This window comes from Psammomys obesus, unplaced genomic scaffold, assembly GCF_907164565.1.
Source record: "Psammomys obesus unplaced genomic scaffold, mPsaObe1.curated_primary_1811, whole genome shotgun sequence".
Lineage (NCBI taxonomy): Eukaryota > Metazoa > Chordata > Mammalia > Rodentia > Muridae > Psammomys > Psammomys obesus.
The window spans coordinates 11,966,765-11,984,634 of NW_026596079.1; the positions used below are offsets into that span (position 1 = coordinate 11,966,765).

General features: G+C 40.8%; 1 protein-coding gene across 3 annotated transcripts in view; it reads left to right on the forward strand.

The window, feature by feature from the left end:
* The window catches only part of Adcy8 (adenylate cyclase 8), a 212,622-nt gene that overhangs the window by 149,865 nt on the left and 44,887 nt on the right, over nucleotides 1-17,870 (forward strand). For 2 of the 3 annotated variants that reach the window (XM_055626672.1, XM_055626674.1), the window contains 2 exons: nucleotides 9,115-9,316; nucleotides 11,474-11,563. In XM_055626672.1, the coding sequence (XP_055482647.1) occupies nucleotides 9,115-9,316; nucleotides 11,474-11,563 (292 nt within the window). The remainder of the gene's footprint in view (nucleotides 1-9,114; nucleotides 9,317-11,473; nucleotides 11,564-17,870) is intronic. The other variant, XM_055626673.1, reaches the window with a different exon arrangement.

Genomic DNA, 17,870 nt, shown 5'->3' on the forward strand with positions numbered 1-17,870 from the left:
ACTGGCCACTTACAAATACTTTACAAATAATAACTCCCTGTAACAAGCTCCCACAAGGTAGCTACTATAAATTCTGTCCTTATAAAGAGAAAAGACATGAGGCTCAGAGTGCTGGAATAGGTTTTCCATTTAAAATGTTACTGCCTTAATTCAAACACATTGGGTCTAGTTTCAGGGCAATGGTTCCTAACAAAGGCTACAGCAGGAGCAATACAAGACAAGCCTTGTAATGGTGATCTTGTTTGTCTACTTGATTTGTCTGAGAGGCATCTAGACAATTGGAAAGGCACATTTCTAGGTGCGTCCATGAGAGTGTTTTCTGAGATGGCCTACTGACTTGTGGTTTGGTGGACTGAATAGAAAAGGCCCACTCTGAAAGTAAGCAGCACCATCCACTAGACAGACTGGGACACACATCAAATGAAAAGCAGAAAGAGGCAGCTCATATTATCATATATTTGACTCTTGCCAAGTGGTGTGTTTATTACTGATGCTATGGACATCAGACCCCAGATTCTCCAGTCTTTGAACTGGAACTTGAACTTTTTAGGGTACCCTTGGCTAACCTTTGTCCAAGGCTGTACCATTGGTTCCTATTGTTCTGAGCAGTTCATTGACTGAACAGGTGCTGGATACCCAGGTTTTCCACCCCACAGAGACCCACTATAGGATAATTCAACCTTTCATAATGTAAGAAAATCCAATAAATCTCTGAATACAATCATATATTTTATTCTTTTGGAGACACCTGACTAATAAACAAGACTGAAATATTTTGTTCTACCAAAAGAGCCTTCAAACATTGTTAGTCATGTTAGAAGGCCCTGAAGGTCACTGAAGGCGTGTTAGCCTTAGAATGAATAATTATTAAGACATTCAATAAAAACCTAGAAAATACGCTGAGTCTCATATATTCACTATGTATTTTAAAAGCAGAAACAGTCTCAGAAAACATCCCTGTGCCCAGATTTTTTTATTCTGTTGCTCTCCTTGTGGAGCTCCTGTCCCCTCCAGGTATTTCTATCTTCCCCTTCTTTCATAAGATTCCCTGCACTCTGCCCAAAGTTTGGCTTTGAGTCTCAGCATCTGCTTTGATACCCTGCAGGGTAGAGTCTTTCTAGAACCCCTGAACAGATTTAGCCCATGGCAGCTCAGTGTCCAAGTGGGTTCCCTAGTAATGGGAACAGGATCTGTCTCTGACATGAACTGATTGGCCTGCTCGTGGATCACCTCCCCCTGAGGGGGTTGCAGCCTTACCAGTCCACAGAGGAAGACAATGCAGCAAGTCCTCATGAGATCTGATGGACCAGGATCAGATAGAAGGGGAGGAAGACCTCCCCATCACTGGACTGGGAGAGGGCCATGGGTGAAGAAGAGGAAGAGAGGGTGGGATTGAGAGGAGAACAGGGAGGAAGCTACAGGTGGGATACTGTAATTAATAAAAATAAAATATAAAAAAGGCAGATGCAGGTGAAAAATAAGAACCATTTTCCATTTCTTCTATATGAAGCATACCATAAGACGGCCAAACAAACAAAGAGAAGAAACATCATACAAAGTAATTCAGATAAAAAATAATAATAATAAGGAAATGATAAAAGTAAGATGGCACTATTTTCCAGCCCCTAGTGGATTAATGGATACAGAAACTGAGTCTCAAAGAATGGGATCAGCGCAAACATGAGACACAATCACATCTTCTGAAGAAAAGACCTGAGAAAGATCAGGAGAGGAAGCCTGGCTTACTCCCTAGTCTCACTCCCTAGATTGGAGAAAACGCCGGGACCCTTTCTCAGCAGCTGAACAGGAGTCCCTGATGAAGCTTATGATTAAAACACAGCATGTCTTCCCACCTCACTTTCTTAGTGACCAGGAAAACCATGGAAGAGGTTGCCAACCTGACCTCTGGCCAGGCAAACTTCCTATTGCAGGGACTGAATGTCACACTCACCTTCAAGACAGCAGAGCTTTCTTCAGTGTAACAGATTCTGCTACTGATTAATGACACGTAGTGGATGCCATTCCTTTGTATCCCTGTACTGATCATTTTAAGAGATGAAGTAATCTTTACTCATATGCCCACAGCTTAATTCCTTGTCCTAGAAGACAAACATTAACAGACCCTGGCAAAGGCAGGCAAAGCTAGCCCAGTTCTTTGCCTTAGTGTTTGCATGTTCACAGACATTCCTTTCCTAGAAAGATAAACTGAAGAAAGATTTTTAATACTTCTAAATATCTTTTGAGAATATAGGAACTATGTGCATACTTTTAATGAAAAAGAGAGAAAAAATTAGAGAGAGAACTAGAGGAAGGGAAAGAGAACACTGAGCTAAAGATGGAGGGTAGAAAGAATAGAAAGTACTGATCTGACCTCCTCCTGATGGGGGAGCAGCCTTACTAGACCACGGAGGAAAACTATGAAAGACAGTCCTGATGAGACCTAATAGGCTAGGGTCAGATGGAAGGGAAGGAGGAACTCCCCTATCAGTGGAGTTGGAGAGGGACATGGGAGGAGATGAGAGAGGGAGGGTGAGATTGAGAGGGGATGCAGGAAGGGGCTACAGCTGGGATACAAAGTGAATAAACTGTAATTAATAAAATAAATAAATTGTTAAAAAGAAAGTACTGATCTGACCATTGGCAGTGTATTGTACTGCATATTTAACTTTATTCATTGACACTTAGATTTCCTCTTCTACAGAATGGAGATAATGAGGGGCCAGGAGACTGCTTAGTGGTATACTGCTTTTGCAGAAAACTCAAGGTCGGCTCCCAGGGCCTATGTCAGGAATGTACAATCACCTGTGACTCCAGTCCCAGGGGATCTAAAACTCTCTTTTGAACTTCAAGAGTACCTGCACTCATGTGCGTGCATGCACACACACACACACACACACATACACACAATTAAAAACAAAATAGGTATTTTAAAAATATTTTCAAGGATGAGGATAATAGCATCATCTGCTCAGGGGTTGTCACAAGTAAATCAACCATGTTAACTTGTGGCAATTCAGGCTCCTTTCTTCATCCCAAGCTAGAGTGTGTGTCTGTTGAAAGACCTAAGAGTATTAACCTCTGGGAGTCGCTTCAGTACAACGTGAGATTGCACTCACTGTCTCCTAGAGATTCTGAAGTGTCATAGCAGTGTCATCTTTGGGTATGATCTGGGCTTCGGAATGCATTGAACCACAAGCAGCTGAGGGCTGTTCACTCCTCTCTGCTGGTCTCTGCCTCTCCAGCAAATGTTGCATTGTGCCACCGCCTCAATCTGTGTCTTCAATGCAGACTTCAGAGAATAAACAGAATTTAATACCTAGAGAGGACTCGGAGAGAGCTGTTTGCAAAATCCCCCGTCATTCTTTTTGAGACTCGATTTCAGAAATGAAAGGTTTCCTTGCCAATCGTGTGCAGCAACAACGCAAAAGCAAACCCAGAACTGCTGGATGCCTGAATGGCTCTGTAATTAGATGAAATTGGCAGTCTGATGCTATAATGTTTATGTGAGCAGAAATAAATGAGCACTGAGGGGCTGATGCAGAGACCTTCAGAAGAATTTTACGTGGAGCACCAGCATCCAGCTGAGAAAGTCTTACAGCCAGCACTCTTCTCACATTTCTTTAAATGCCTTTAATATCCTGAACTTCACCATGAGGAGAGATAGAATGCTCCTGTTGCCTGCTTTTATTACTCTATTTGATGTTAGAGACTTCTTTAAAGTACAAGGCTAAACATTTCATCTTCATAGGTTTTATTTTAATGATGCTCAGAGGAATTAGTCAATTCCCTGGAGGCTGAGAGGTAAAGGGCCCATTTTGAAAATGCAAGTTCAAACACAGGAGGTTTTTATCTTATTCCTGAGCCACACTATCCATCTTTCATGTCATTTTCCCTTTTGCAGAAAAAAAACAAAATAATGTCACTTAGGATTGTGGCACATTTAGGTAGTTTTCTGTGAAATGTTACCTATAATGTTCGGTGTGACCTCCTGACATCCTGCTCCCCAGAGACACTATGAAAAATCCCAATAGTGAAATGTACCACAAGCATTGGTTTTACACATTTCCAAACAAAAGACTATACAAGCCTGCAGTGAAACCTGGGAGAGACAAGTCCAAGAAATCATGTGGTCTCTATGTTTTCACTCTTGAAGCTTCACCTACCCTGAGAACTGTCTTCAAATTCCAGTGTGAAACCTCTGCTCTAATGCTGGCAAACACAAGTGTAAGACATAGCCACTGGTGTGAAAATCAGCAGGCTCCTTCTCTGGAGAGAACATAGGAAATGTGCAATGCTTGAGGCTGTGAGTGAGAGTCCTTTTCCCAATTTTGGCTGTTAAAGAAAGCGAAGACATCCACTCTCCATATAGAAAGCCCAAGTCAATAAGTGTTCACTGAACACCTGCATGCTCATATGTGTTTCTTGGGTCATGGAAGAACCTGAAGTAAAACTGAATCCTATAGAATGAACAGGCATGCCCCATTAAAGTCCCCACAGAAGCAGTTGTAGTACAGACAGGCAACCTATAGCTCAGGACTGTATAGCACAGACTACCAAGCCAAGAGCTATTCTGCTGGTTCCTGTATATACCCTGAACTGGCTGCCACTTACAACTTTGAAGATCTCTTGGGCATCTTTAAAACTTGCTCTTCCCACTTTACTTCTGCCTCACCCTTGTACACAAGCCAAACTTAATCTCAGCAGCTGCTTCCTGTCAATTGAGACATACCATCTGAGCAAGTGGCTTTTCCTTTTGTGGAGTTGCTTGACAAAGTGCTCTGCCTGTGTTCTGCATATACCTTTGCTGAGTGCCAGTGAGTAACACAGCCTTCGCAGGGAGTGTTTCTTCAGATTCGTGGCTGGGGGAGAAGTGGAGGAGTCCCATCTGCCTAGAGCTCTTAAGGAACTCACCGCTCTGCCAGCCTGCTGTTCCTATCTAGAAGTCCCACAGAAATTCCTTGAGAACATGATCCACAAAATCAAAAGTGTCACTTTTAAAATTCTAAAACTAATAGCTAAGGCTATTGGGACTATTATTTTCTAGCCTTACTATTACTTAATCCAGCAAACATGGAAAAATATTCTACAGACTTTTGGACCCCCCTTTTGGAGATGAGGATATTGAAATATTATAGAAAGTAGAATTACACCCAGGAATTTTATGCTAGAAAAGAGACAGCATAAATCCTGGGCCACAGATGAAGTCTCCCAGACCACCTTCCTGCAGAGACAATGATGGCCAGCTGACCTATACTTAACTATGACCCTCACTTAAACCTCAGTCTACTTTAAGACTTAAAAGACAGACTTATGCAAGGAGTGAGAGTCACTAGATATCTCCCCAATGTCGCCACATTGAATAATCTTTCATTTTGTGCCTTTTGTTGTTAATGTAGCTGTTTCAGTTGGCTTATGGAGAAAGAGTAGCTTATTAGAACGTAGGATAGAAGCCCAAGTCCAGCAACAAAGGAAGCAAACATCTCTGGTTACTCCATCTGTGTAAATTTCATTTCGTTCCTCCCCCAGATACCATGGCCAGCCAGTGCATCTGACCACATTCCTTCAAGTCCTTTGGATTTGATCTTCAACCTTACTGCTCTCTACCATGCATGTTCTCTTCAGACAACCCTCTTGTTGTCAAATCTTCAACCACCTCCAGTTCACTCCAGGCCCTGAAGTCCACAACTATCCCTATAGTACCTAACTGTGTCTAAGACATTTGCAAGCAAATAGCAAATATTTAACTTTCCCATTTTCACTTCATTTGCTATACTTAAGCAGTTAAGATGATTTTTTTAAAAAACCAGCATTATTCCATATTCCCATGCATGCCCCCTATGCACACCCACACAGTACTAACTAGATTGTCACCAAACCATAGTACCCTGTATTTCTCCCCTGCTGAGTCCTCTCTCCACTGTTAAAACCTTCTTCTAAACAATTCTTCAGTTGGTTTTCAAGTATACATGTCTGACTAGGACCCATGGCTGATTTAAAATCTTTTCTAATTTTGTTTGTTTGTTTGTTTGTTTATTTATTTATTACAGTTTATTCAATTTGTATCCCAGGTGTAGTACCCTCCATCATTTCCTCCCAACCCCAACCTCCCTCCCTCATCTCCTCCCATGCCCTTCCCCAAGTCCACTGGTAAAGGAGGTCCTTCTCCCCTTCCCTCTGGCCCTAGCCTATTAGGTCTCATCAGAACTGGCTGCATTGTCTTCCTCTGAGGCCTGGTAAAGCTGTTCCCCACTCATGGGGAGGTGATCAAAGAGCCAGCCACTGAGTTCATGTCAGAGACAGCCCCTTTTCCCATTACTGGAGAACCCATTTGGAGATTGAGCTGCCATGGGCTACATCTATACATGGGTTCTAGGTTATCTCCATGCATGGTCCTTGGTTGGAGTATCAGTCTCAGAAAAAGCCCCTGCACCCAAAATTTTTGGTTCTGTTGCTCTCCACGTGGAGCTCTTGTCCCCTCCAGGTCTTTCTATCTCCTGCTACTTTTATAAAATTCCCTGAACTCTGCCCAAAGTTTGGGTATGAGTCTCAGCATCTGCTTTGATACCCTGCTGTGGAGAGTCTTAAAATCTTAAGCCAGTAGGAGAAAGCTCCCTAACATACAGCAACTTCTGTCAAGTATCACCACTTTACAACTTTGCGTGCTGGCTGGTTTTATATCAACTTGACACAAGTTAGATTCATTTGAAAGAATGGAACTACATTTGAGAAAATGCCTCCAAAAGGTATGGCTGTAGGCAAGCCTGTAGGGCACTTTCTTAATTACTGATTGATGGTTGATGGGGGAGGACCCATCTTACCAGGTAATGCCATACCTGGACTGGTGTTCCTGGGTTCTATAAGGAAGCAGGCTGATCAAGCTATGAGGAACAAGCCAGTAAGCAGCACCCCTCCATGGCCTCTGCATCAGTTCCTGCCTGCAGATTCCTGCCGTTTTTTTAAATTCCTGTCCTGACTTCCTCCAATGATGGACTATGATGTGGAAGTATAAACCAAATAAACCCTTTCTTCTCCAACTTGCATTTGGTCATTGGGTTTTATCACAGCTTTAACCCCAACTAAAACAGGTCATCAGCAAACTCCAAACACAGTAGCAGCTCTTGTTCTTCTGCTACATTGATAATGTGCCTACACTACCAAAAAAAAAAAAAAATCTTTATCATGCATACATAGTCACAAACGTTATCTCTTTCTTGAAGCTTCCCTGGGTAACCTTTATTGCTTTCCAAATTATAACAGTTTTTGACTCATTATGGATTACAGCATATCATACTATTTTGTCATTTTTATATCCATATTCTTTAGGTTACGATCCCTTAGATGGTATGGAAGATATGTTTTGTTTAGTTTTGTTTTGTTTTTGTCCTGGTATCTTGATGCCTAATCTATGCATGAGAAGAAAGCTTATTGAAAAATATATAAAAACCACAGAAGCAAAAAGAATTACTGGAAACATGAGCATATTGCTCTCCAAAGTGATTAAAATAGAAATTGAGTGATGTTAGGTCAAGGACTTTAAGTTCTAGCTTCAAGACTCATCAATTGATTTAACCATAAAAAACTCCCTTTTTATGAGCTTTAATCCCTTATCTTCAGGGGAAAAAAAAGACTCGATTTTATTTTTGAGGAATGGAAATTAGATATCATATAAAAGATCTTCATAGTGATAGCACATGGAGATCAGTTGTCACTAAGGCAGAAGGAGGGTAAGAGTGTAAGCATCCTCCAAGCATATGGGAGATCATAAAGCAGTTAATTTTAGTAGAAGTCAGAACTCTCTAGCCACTTCTATAAAAGCAACTTTAAATAAATTGCAACAGTTTGCTGGCTGAGAAGTAAGAAAACAGGAGATGCCAGTGTAGATCACAAACAGCCTTGGAACTGAGGACAAGGGACAGGAATAAACAGTCTTGGTGATGAATTGGTTGACAAGCAGAGAGAGAAGGCAAAGGCACTTCTAAAGACAGAAAATTTCTAATAGATTCCTGTGTTGATGGCAACATCCTGACACCCCATGGAGGTTTGCAATAGACACAGGCTTCCACAGGACAAAGGTCTCATGAGATCTTGAAGCCTAGGATATAAACTTAGAAGAAATGTGGACACCTTAAGAGTGAATACTTACTTACTTTTGCCCCAAACTGTACCTCTTACCTAGAGATCCAACAGCATATAATATATTCCATGCAAACTATAATAATGATTAAGCCACTGAATACTGAGTCAATTTATGAGAAGGAGTGTAGATTGAGCAAGAAAGACTCATAAAACCCATGATGATAGGGGAAAGACTGTGGTGGGCATCTCGCACACAGTAATGACTGATGAGGTGCTATGGTATAGTACCTTAGTAACAGAGGCTATAAAAAGGGCTGGAGCTCAGTGGGCAAAGAAATTATCACACACATATGAGTGAGGACTTGAGTTTAGATCTCCAGCACATGTCAAATGCCAGGTGGGAGTATCAGGACACCATAATTCTAGCACTCAGAAGGGAGAAGCAGAGGCAGAGCATTCCCAGAGAAACTTTGCTTCTTGGAACAGGTGAATAGGAAAGGTACAGGTTCAGGTGAGGGACTTTGCAATACATAGGTAGAAAATGGTCAAGGAAGACATCTTCTGCCAGCCTCTGCCCTCCATACACAAAGCCAGACATGTGCAATCACTGTTCCACATCTTTGCACCTACAATCATGTGAACAAACATATAAAGTTCATGCACACCACATACACATATTCATAACAGAAGGAAAAAGAAAGAAAGAAAGAAAGAAAGAAAGAAAGAAAGAAAGAAAGAAAGAAAGAAAGAAAGAAAGAAAAAGAAAGAAAGACAGGAAGGAAGGAAGGAAGGAAGGAAGGAAGGAAGGAAGGAAGGAAGGAAGGAAGGAAGGAAGGAGGAAAGAAAGAAAGAAAGAAAGAAAGAAAGAAAGAAAGAAAGAAAGAAAGAAAGACAAGGAGAACAGGAGAAACAAATGTTTCTTAGAGAGGAACTGCACACAGGGGTAGGGAAGGAAGAACATGACCAAGGTTGCCAGGGCTGTTGGGTGAGAATGGAGTGAACTGTGCTCACATGACCCACATTCTGTGTTTCCTACAGGCTGATGCCAATGACCATCCAGTTCTCCATTCTGATCATGCTGCACTCTGCCCTGGTCCTCATCACCACAGCAGAGGACTATAAGTGTCTGCCTCTCATCCTCCGCAAAACCTGCTGTTGGATTAATGAAACCTACCTGGCCCGGAATGTCATCATCTTCGCTTCCATCTTAATTAATTTCCTGGGAGCCGTCCTAAATATCGTAAGCATCCTCCAAGCCCCTTAGTCCTATGGTATCTAGTGCAGAGTCCAGAATTAGAAGGTTATGGAACCTGTAGCTTCTTGCATTGCCCAGCTTCTTGCACTGTCCTTCCTTGGTCCCTTATCTTTATATTCCAGTCTGTCCTAAGCACAGGGACAGAGAGAAAAATAATGGCCCTTGTCAGAACTGTGTTTTACTGTGGGAAAGTTTTCTTGAACCCACCAGGGGAGTTTGTTTCAAATGACCTTCATGGGCCTTCAGTTTCTAAACTGTTAGTGGCCAATAAATAAAAGTTGTTATTTAAGCTAGGTATGGTGCCACAAGCCTTTAATCCCAGCACTAGGGAGGCAGATCTCTGTGAATTCGAAGCCAGCCTAGGCTAAAAAGCGAGTCCAGAACAGCCAAGGCTATGCAGAGAAGCCCCATATCGAAAAACAAAACAAAAAAATTTCATTTATTTATTAAGTATCAGAATCAACTTGCTATGTGCCATGCATTGAAGAAGCACCACCATGAATTCTTCATACTTAATCCCCACATAAACCCTGTGAGGTAAGTCTCATTTATCCCCACTTTATGGCTGAGGCAACTGAGGCTCAGAGATATGAAATAACTTATCGTTAAGGTCTGTCTGACTCCATGACCCATACTCATCCTAACATGCTAAAATGCATCTCTGGGAGGAGGGTACAATGAGGAAATGAAAATAAAAGAGCTGTCACTTAATGTGTCTATGTGCAACAGGTGGGTATTATTCTCCACATTTGATGGATGAGGAAACTGTGTTTAAGAAAGGTTGAGTACCTTGTCTGTGACTTTCTAAAGGCTAATATTTGATGCAGCACGTAGAACTCAGGTGAACTCCGACTGCCATAATTTTCATGGTTGTTTTTAATTCGATGATCCACATTTCCATGCTTTTGTTTCCTCAATATAGTTAGACCATGGAAGCAACAGGTATTTTCCACAGTCTATGTTGTCTGTGGCCAAGGCAGCTAGGTGTTTTGGAGGTGCTTGCTCTAACTCTGGTTGTAACCTTGGCATGTGGAGACAATCTATTTGAAGCATCATCTTGTGGATAAAAGTATTCGTGTGCTCTTTGGGCCATGAGATAATGTCCTTGAGCATTCAGTAGCTTAAACTATAGACTTTCCCAGTTCTTGGCATTTGACTTGGAGGCTTAGCCTGCCTTTAGTTCACTTTTTAAGTTCTACAGTTGACCTTGTAAAAGACAAATGACAAATAAAAGGAAAATCATCATCTCATGATGTGGTCATCTGCTGAGTGTTACATAGAGTGAAGAGACTGAAATTGCTGCATGTGGAGTCACTGATCCACATGAGGAAAGTGGTAGCCCGGAGCTCAGTTCTGGGTGAAGTAGACTTGCTGGGGTCAAGCATTTGGAAAATATTTCAATGGCTCTAGGGTGATATCACTGCATCACTGGGGTGGCAGGGAGCTAGGAGGCTTTGGAGTCAGATAGACAGATAGACCTGCATTCGATTCTCAGCTCTATCCATCAACAGCACGGTGGCCCTGGACAAGTTACTTTACTTCTCAGAGTTTCATATTTCTCGGTTGTAAACTGGGGATAAAAAGAACATCTACCTCACAAGATGATCATGGGGCTTTCGAGCAAAGTGTCTGGCACAGAGGAGGTTTTCACCCAGTATATATGTCGCTGGAACAGCAAACCTCCTTCATTAGTAACACCTACCCTAGGAGATGCCCATCACTCCCATGTGAAGAGTTTTACTAGAAAATGTGCTCCTTTGGGTCCTTTAAATTCTCCCTGCTTTGGATCTGGTATGAATTCACCCCAGACCTCTTCCATCACTGTCCAGCTCTCTTCTGTGCCCCACAAACATACTCTGGTATCTTAAAGTGACAGGGCAAACAGTGTTGTCTTAACCCAGTTTCGTGACTGGCTTGCAAAACCTTTCTCTGAGTGTTTATTTTTTATTTTTTAAATAAAAGACATGAAGAACTGGTGCCTCCTCCTGGCAGGCAAGCTCCTCTAGGCCCTCCTACCCCTGGATTTGGCTGAAAGCCAGCAGCTGCTAGCACACTGCTCCACTCCCAACACTCACACTGACTGTTGTTCCTGTGTCTTTTTGTTTTTTGTTGTTGTTCTTTTATTTTTTTTTTAATCCGCAGCTGTGGTGTGATTTTGACAAGTCGATACCTTTGAAGAACCTGACTTTCAATTCCTCAGCTGTGTTTACAGATATCTGCTCCTACCCAGAGGTATTTATTTGCAAGCTCCCAGTGGGGAGAGGTGGACATCAACGTCTCCACCAGGTCAAGGGCACAGAAACGGCCACAGGGTCTAAAAGCCTGCTCCACAACCCATGTTCCTTCTGCCTCTTTCTCCTTCCTTCCCTTTTCATCATTCCCTTTCCCCTCTGCTTCTGTCCTCTGCTTCTCTGTCTTTCCTGCTCTGTCCTCTGCTTATTTTACTTAAACACCTATCCCTGCTTCTCTCTCCGCTCATCTTCTTCTCTTCTTCCCTATTCCACATTCCCCACTATCCCTTGATCCACTTCTTTATCTCCTAATATTTTTATCCAAACTCACCTACAAAATCCTGTAGGAGAATATGCCAGGGTCTCTAAGATCAACTAAATGTACTATTTCAGCAATGTTAAAGGGGAGGGAGGGAAGGAAGAAGGGGAAGAAGAAAAAAATAAAGAAAGGAGAGAAATAAGGAAGGAAAGAAGGAAAATAGAAAATAAGCAAAAATAAGACAAAGAAAATAGAAGGAGAAAAAAAAGAAAAGAAAGGCAGAAAACTACAGCTAAAGGTAAATCAAAGTGATAAGGAAAGTTTCCAGAGAAGTACTGGGTCTGAGGATAAGCCATCGGGATACCTGTCATGACCATGCATGTTGAGCCCTTTCTTGGCCACAAAGCCACTTATTAATCTATGGGCCTTAGGGTCAGTCTACAGAATCTCTTAGTCTAGACCTGTGTTTATTGGACTAGAAATTCCAGGTCAGGAAATATAACAGCTGGTAGCCCTGGGAGACACCCAACTAATCCCATCTTATGTGGACCACAGGTAGACTTGCTTTCTGAAAGGTGACATACTCAGAAATCCCTGGAATGTGTGAGGTAAGAAAAGAGTCTAGGTAGTCTCTCTGGACATAAGAATTGGGCTGAGAATCACTGAATCCTCCATGTACACATGCAGAGAGAGGCTGCTGGTGCCGCCATGTTATAATAATAGAGCTAAAGCTAGTGATCAGAAAGTAGCCTGCTCGGTCCCGCCCTTACCTTCCTGCCTTGCTGCTTTCTCACTCCTTCCTGTCCTTTCTTGCTCTTTTAACTCAATTACAATGGCTTGGTGCTGGCACATGTAGTGTGACTTCCTTATTCTTTACCTTAGTCCTAGAAGGAGAGAACAAACTCTTCCTGGGAATATGCAAGGATGGATGGGGAAGAGCACACAACTTCGTTCCTCTTCAGTGTATGAGAGTCTATGTGATAACATCTCCCTAATAACTTAATTTGAAGAGCATAGAAATTACCTCAACATTGATGGGAAAAGAAAGCTTGATGTGGGTAGTCAGAGCTGGCCTAACCTGGGTTTCACTTCCAATCAAGTCAGTCATGACTTTCTCTGGTGTGTTTCCTCATCTATGAAATGGGAAAATGAATACCTTGCTGTCTATTTACTTAGTTCCTGGCATGTGTCTGACATGAGGCAAGTGTTCATGGTGTGCTTGCTTATCTGTGTCCCCTGTCACTCTAAGTCAGCACTCCATACTTGCACATACATATGAGCTTCAAGACTCAGGACCACAGCATTCACTGACTTTTGTTTTTTTTTAGTTCTAAGAAAGAAGTAGTTATGCTCTGTGTTCACGCACCTTAGCCTCTGTCCTTCCATTTACATAAATATTAAATAAGGATAAAAGTAATTCTCACTGGGCAGTTATGAAAATTAAGTGAATAAATTCATACAAAGAACTTAGGGAACACTTGGCACAGAACGATCTACTTATTAAATGCCTGGTATTATTTAACGTCTCCTGTTGAAAGATCATATGGTTGCTATCAATATACATTACAAATAAGCATACTCAGACATGGAAATATGTTCATAAAAGTACTGTAAAACAGAGATACAGTTAAAAAGATCAAATGAACAGAAAGTGGATGTTGAGAGCATTCCTCTATAACTGATAAATCATCTAACTCAGGAGTCAGCAAACTACAGTGGAAGAATTAATTCTCTTTTTAAATTTTTATTAATTACACTTTATTCACTTTGTATTCCCCCATAAAACCTTTCTCCCTTCCCTCCTAATAAAGAACTAATTCTTAAGCTGTGATGACCACTTGACCTAGAGTTTGTCACTTCATTCTGTATATCTATTTCTCTCTAGCCTCCTGCCTGCCAAACTAGAAGGAATTAGACTTTCAGAAACTCTGAAGGCTTGATCTAGCTTCCAGCACTCACAAAGATCTGTTCCCAAGCAAAACATACCATTTCTCTGAGCCTTGGTTTCCTCTGCTATAGATATGCTGTCTGCACATCACCCTGTGAGAAGCCATGCCTAGTTGACAACATGCTACAAAATGGGATGGTCTGTTATAAACACAAAGCTGTTACATGAGGCAAAAGAAAATTTAGTTCCAAATTGAAAGCCTGTCACTTACTGGAGAAGAGTTAAGATGAATAAAATCAGTGAGAGGGGTTCCTCTTTTCTGCGGAATAGCGGAGGATAGGGGAGGGAGGGTGAGACTGAGAGGAGAGGAGGGAGAGGCTAAAACTGAGATATAAAGTGAATAAATAAATCAATTAACTTTTTTTAAAAAAGGAAAGAAAATCAATGAAAAGATTTCATGTTCCAACCTAGGGAGGAAAAGACATCAGCTTATAAAATAAATGTAGACCACATGTGTAAACCCAGAAGGTTGTCATTTTTAATACCTTTTTGTGGTTCTCAGGAGGCTCAGAGGAAAAGCCTCATTTCAGAATCAAACCTCTATACAGGAAGATAGTTGCTTGTAGGAGACAGTGGCCAGGCCTTGCTGTGGTGTAAAGGGTCCAAGAGAGCAGGTTCCCCAGTAGAAGTTGGGCTATCTGTGTCCTACATCCATTTCTACTTGGGACAAATAAAAACAAGCAAGCATAACATATGACATAGTAGCTTTCAGGATACTGAACACCTATCAATGAAGACAGTGATGCCCAACAGTTAGGAGGCAAATGGAGTGAGTCACATTTTGAGTCCATCCAGTCTTCAAGCCTCTTCTTGCTGCTCCATCACACTCACTGGTGGCATCATCTTAGTACCTTGATCTATCCAGTTAGGACATGTTTCAAACCCTTTCATATTTATAACAATTTTTAAGAGTAGAAAATAAATATTTTAATACTACTATAAAATTACTCAAAGACTAAACTCAGAACAGAACCTACTCTCTACTTTACAATGTTTATGAGAAATAAGGCATCCTTCTGATGACTAACAGGACAAGATCTCCATTTTTACTGGGGACAAATAGAAACAATAAAATATAACACACGGAACAGTAGCTTTCAAGATACTGAACAGCTAGCAATGAACACAGTGATTCCCAAGAGGTAGTAACTAAATGGAGTGAGCCCCAGCATGGTGTGATCTTTGTTCAGACCATGCCTCAGGGAGGTGAACCCAGCTGAAACACAGTCATTTCTTGCCTTGAGAATAGACAGGCAAGAGTCAGGAGAGAGCAAGATGGCTTAGAAGCTGCAGAACATACCGCCGTAGAAGAGAGAATTGCACAGAGAGACTCAGAGAGCTTCAGAGCATCCGATCAGCATAGGAACATGAGAAACCAGTGATGGGGAAATAAGCACCAGAATTGATCAGTATCTGCAATCACATGGGCTGAAACTAGTGTGTGTCCCTTTACTGATTAAAATATACCAGAGTCTACTAGATACTCGGCAGTTCAGAAGCTAAGGCTTGAGTAGTTTTAAACATCTATTCCTAGATTGTATTCTGTTCTGATTCTTCCTTTTAGAAGTTGTAAATTCCAAAATAAAAATGAAGCTATTTTCCTGTGACTTTATTATATCCCAGTATAAATCTTGAGAACATTCATAGGAATTTAAAATATTCGAGAGTTAACAAAATGAGGTCGCTGTAACCAGCAGCCAATCAGTGATGACCAGACTTTAGAAATAAGGAACATTAATAATGAAGGGGTGGGGAATCAATGAATAGAAATCAAGACAGAACTGGCTGTACATGTATAATTATGAAAGAGACAATAAAATAATTACTATAATCTTGTTCCATATGTTTAACAACCTGAAAGATGTACAAAGGGTCCAAACTGAATATTTAGAACTAAAAACTATGAAATGTAAGATTTAAACTACACTGGAAGGAAGTTAGTAAGATTAGACATTACAGACAAAAATGAAAGAGTGAAAATTGGTGAAATAGTAATAGGCATATCAAAAAGAAATTACTAAATAAAACTAGGATTGAAACCAACATTAAGACCAATTTTAAGCAATGAAACACATGAATAATTTGAGTTCTCTCACGTAAAAATAGGCAAACAAAAATAACCAATGGGCAATTTAATTCCAAATTTAATGAAATTAAACCAAAAGTTGCCTAAACAAAGACCAAACACAAGAAACATTAAGCATGTATGCACACTTACACACACACACACACACACACACACACACACACACACACACACTGCTCCTTTTCTAAGATAACTCGGCCTAGTAACCAGCTCAGAATATCAGGCAGGAATCCCATGTGCACAGTGGTTATCCCTGGATTATGGCATCTTCGTTTCTTTCACATTCAAGGGACTCAGGCTCAGGTTCAACGGGAGCAACTTCAGGCAAGAAGTGTTTTGCCTGCACACTTTTACTGTAGTGCTTGCCACATGACCTAGAGTCGCTGGAGATCAGGCTGTTTGAGTCAGCCAACATTTGTAGTATTCCTTTAAGCCTTTGTGACTTTTGAAAACTGTCTCCTTGGTTTCTTTCCTTCCTGCAGTGTGAGGTGAGGATGACATGGGTTTGGATAGTACCCAAATGGGCACAAAGAGTTCAGTCTGTCTGACTTGCATGTGCAAATATTCAATTCCTTCTCCAGTTGTGGTGGTGTGGAGTTCTTATTGTTCCTCTAATAAGAAGAAAGTATTATGTGTTGCCAAGGTAACTTATGGTATGCTGTGACGCTGTCACAGCATGGATATTGCTCCATCCAAGCTGGAGCTAGGTTCACAGTGGTGTACTAATAAATGCATGTTTCAGTGGCACAGTGAGCCCTTAGTTAACAATTGGGTATTAATGAATGAATGCCTTCTTTTGTGTGTAAGGAGTTTGTTTCATGTTGACAGAGCCCTTCAAACTTTGTCAAGTCACGTGAGTCCAAGGTTTTCAGGCTTAGAGGAATTTGCTTTATTCGTGATTACCCAGGCCAGTGTGTCATCTGAGAGAAGGGAGACTTGAGTTTCCAGAAGTAGAAAACTTCTCCCTGGACATCACCTATTCCTTAGAACTGGTGAAAGAATAATGCTTAAGTCCTGTTATCTACTGAATAACATGGGGTGTAATAAGGCATTTTTGGAGTACTTTGCATAGAATGCGTACCCAACAAGTGTTTGATTGCACTCATTATATATGCTCTACACCAGCTCACCCCGAAACAATATACACACCTCCTTCAAGCTTGCCCCCATTTTACACTGAGTTCATTTAACATCACACCTCACACTGCCAACTTGTGTGATTGTAAATGTAGCCACAGCTCATTCTCTATCCTGAACTGCCTTTCTTTTCCTCTCAGGCCAATGTACACAGCAACATCCAAGAACTGTAAAGGTCAAATTATTTTATTATTGAGTCTCTTTTTTCTGCACAGTCTCATTCCTTTCACCTAAGACAATTGTGGATTTTTCCCAGGACAAATACTTTATAGTATATATAGTTATATAATTTCTGTATTAACAAACACTATAATAGAATTATTTGATATAGTTTCAAACAGATTTTCAACCCCTATTTTCTAAGAAGGTCAATGCTACAGATCTATTCAGTGAGTGACTGTGCCTAAATGCTCTTGCCCTAATGGGCAGCAAAATTAAAAAATAAGCCCAGTTTTCACAATCACCTCTACAAAAGAGTGATACACATTGCATTCTTTTGGAATAAAAAAAATCAGTATTATTCCAATACACAGTTGAATTTTCAGAAACTACAAGGGAAAAACTATGACGGTGTTAAAACTAGAGAGATGGTGTTATAAACTAGAGATTAAGTTTATAACATGACTCATGTCATTAAAAGATCCAGAAGAAACTGGGAACATCATTGTTCTTCAAGACATACATTGCATAGGATATAAAACCTCAATTCAAAACAACTAACTCCATTCGCCATGCTAAAATAACAATAGTATATACTACAAGAGAAAATAGTTCACCAAAGATCTGTATTATATCTGTGTGTATATATGACATTATTAGACAGATGATAGAAGATAGATAGATAGATAGATAGATAGATAGATAGATAGATAGATAGA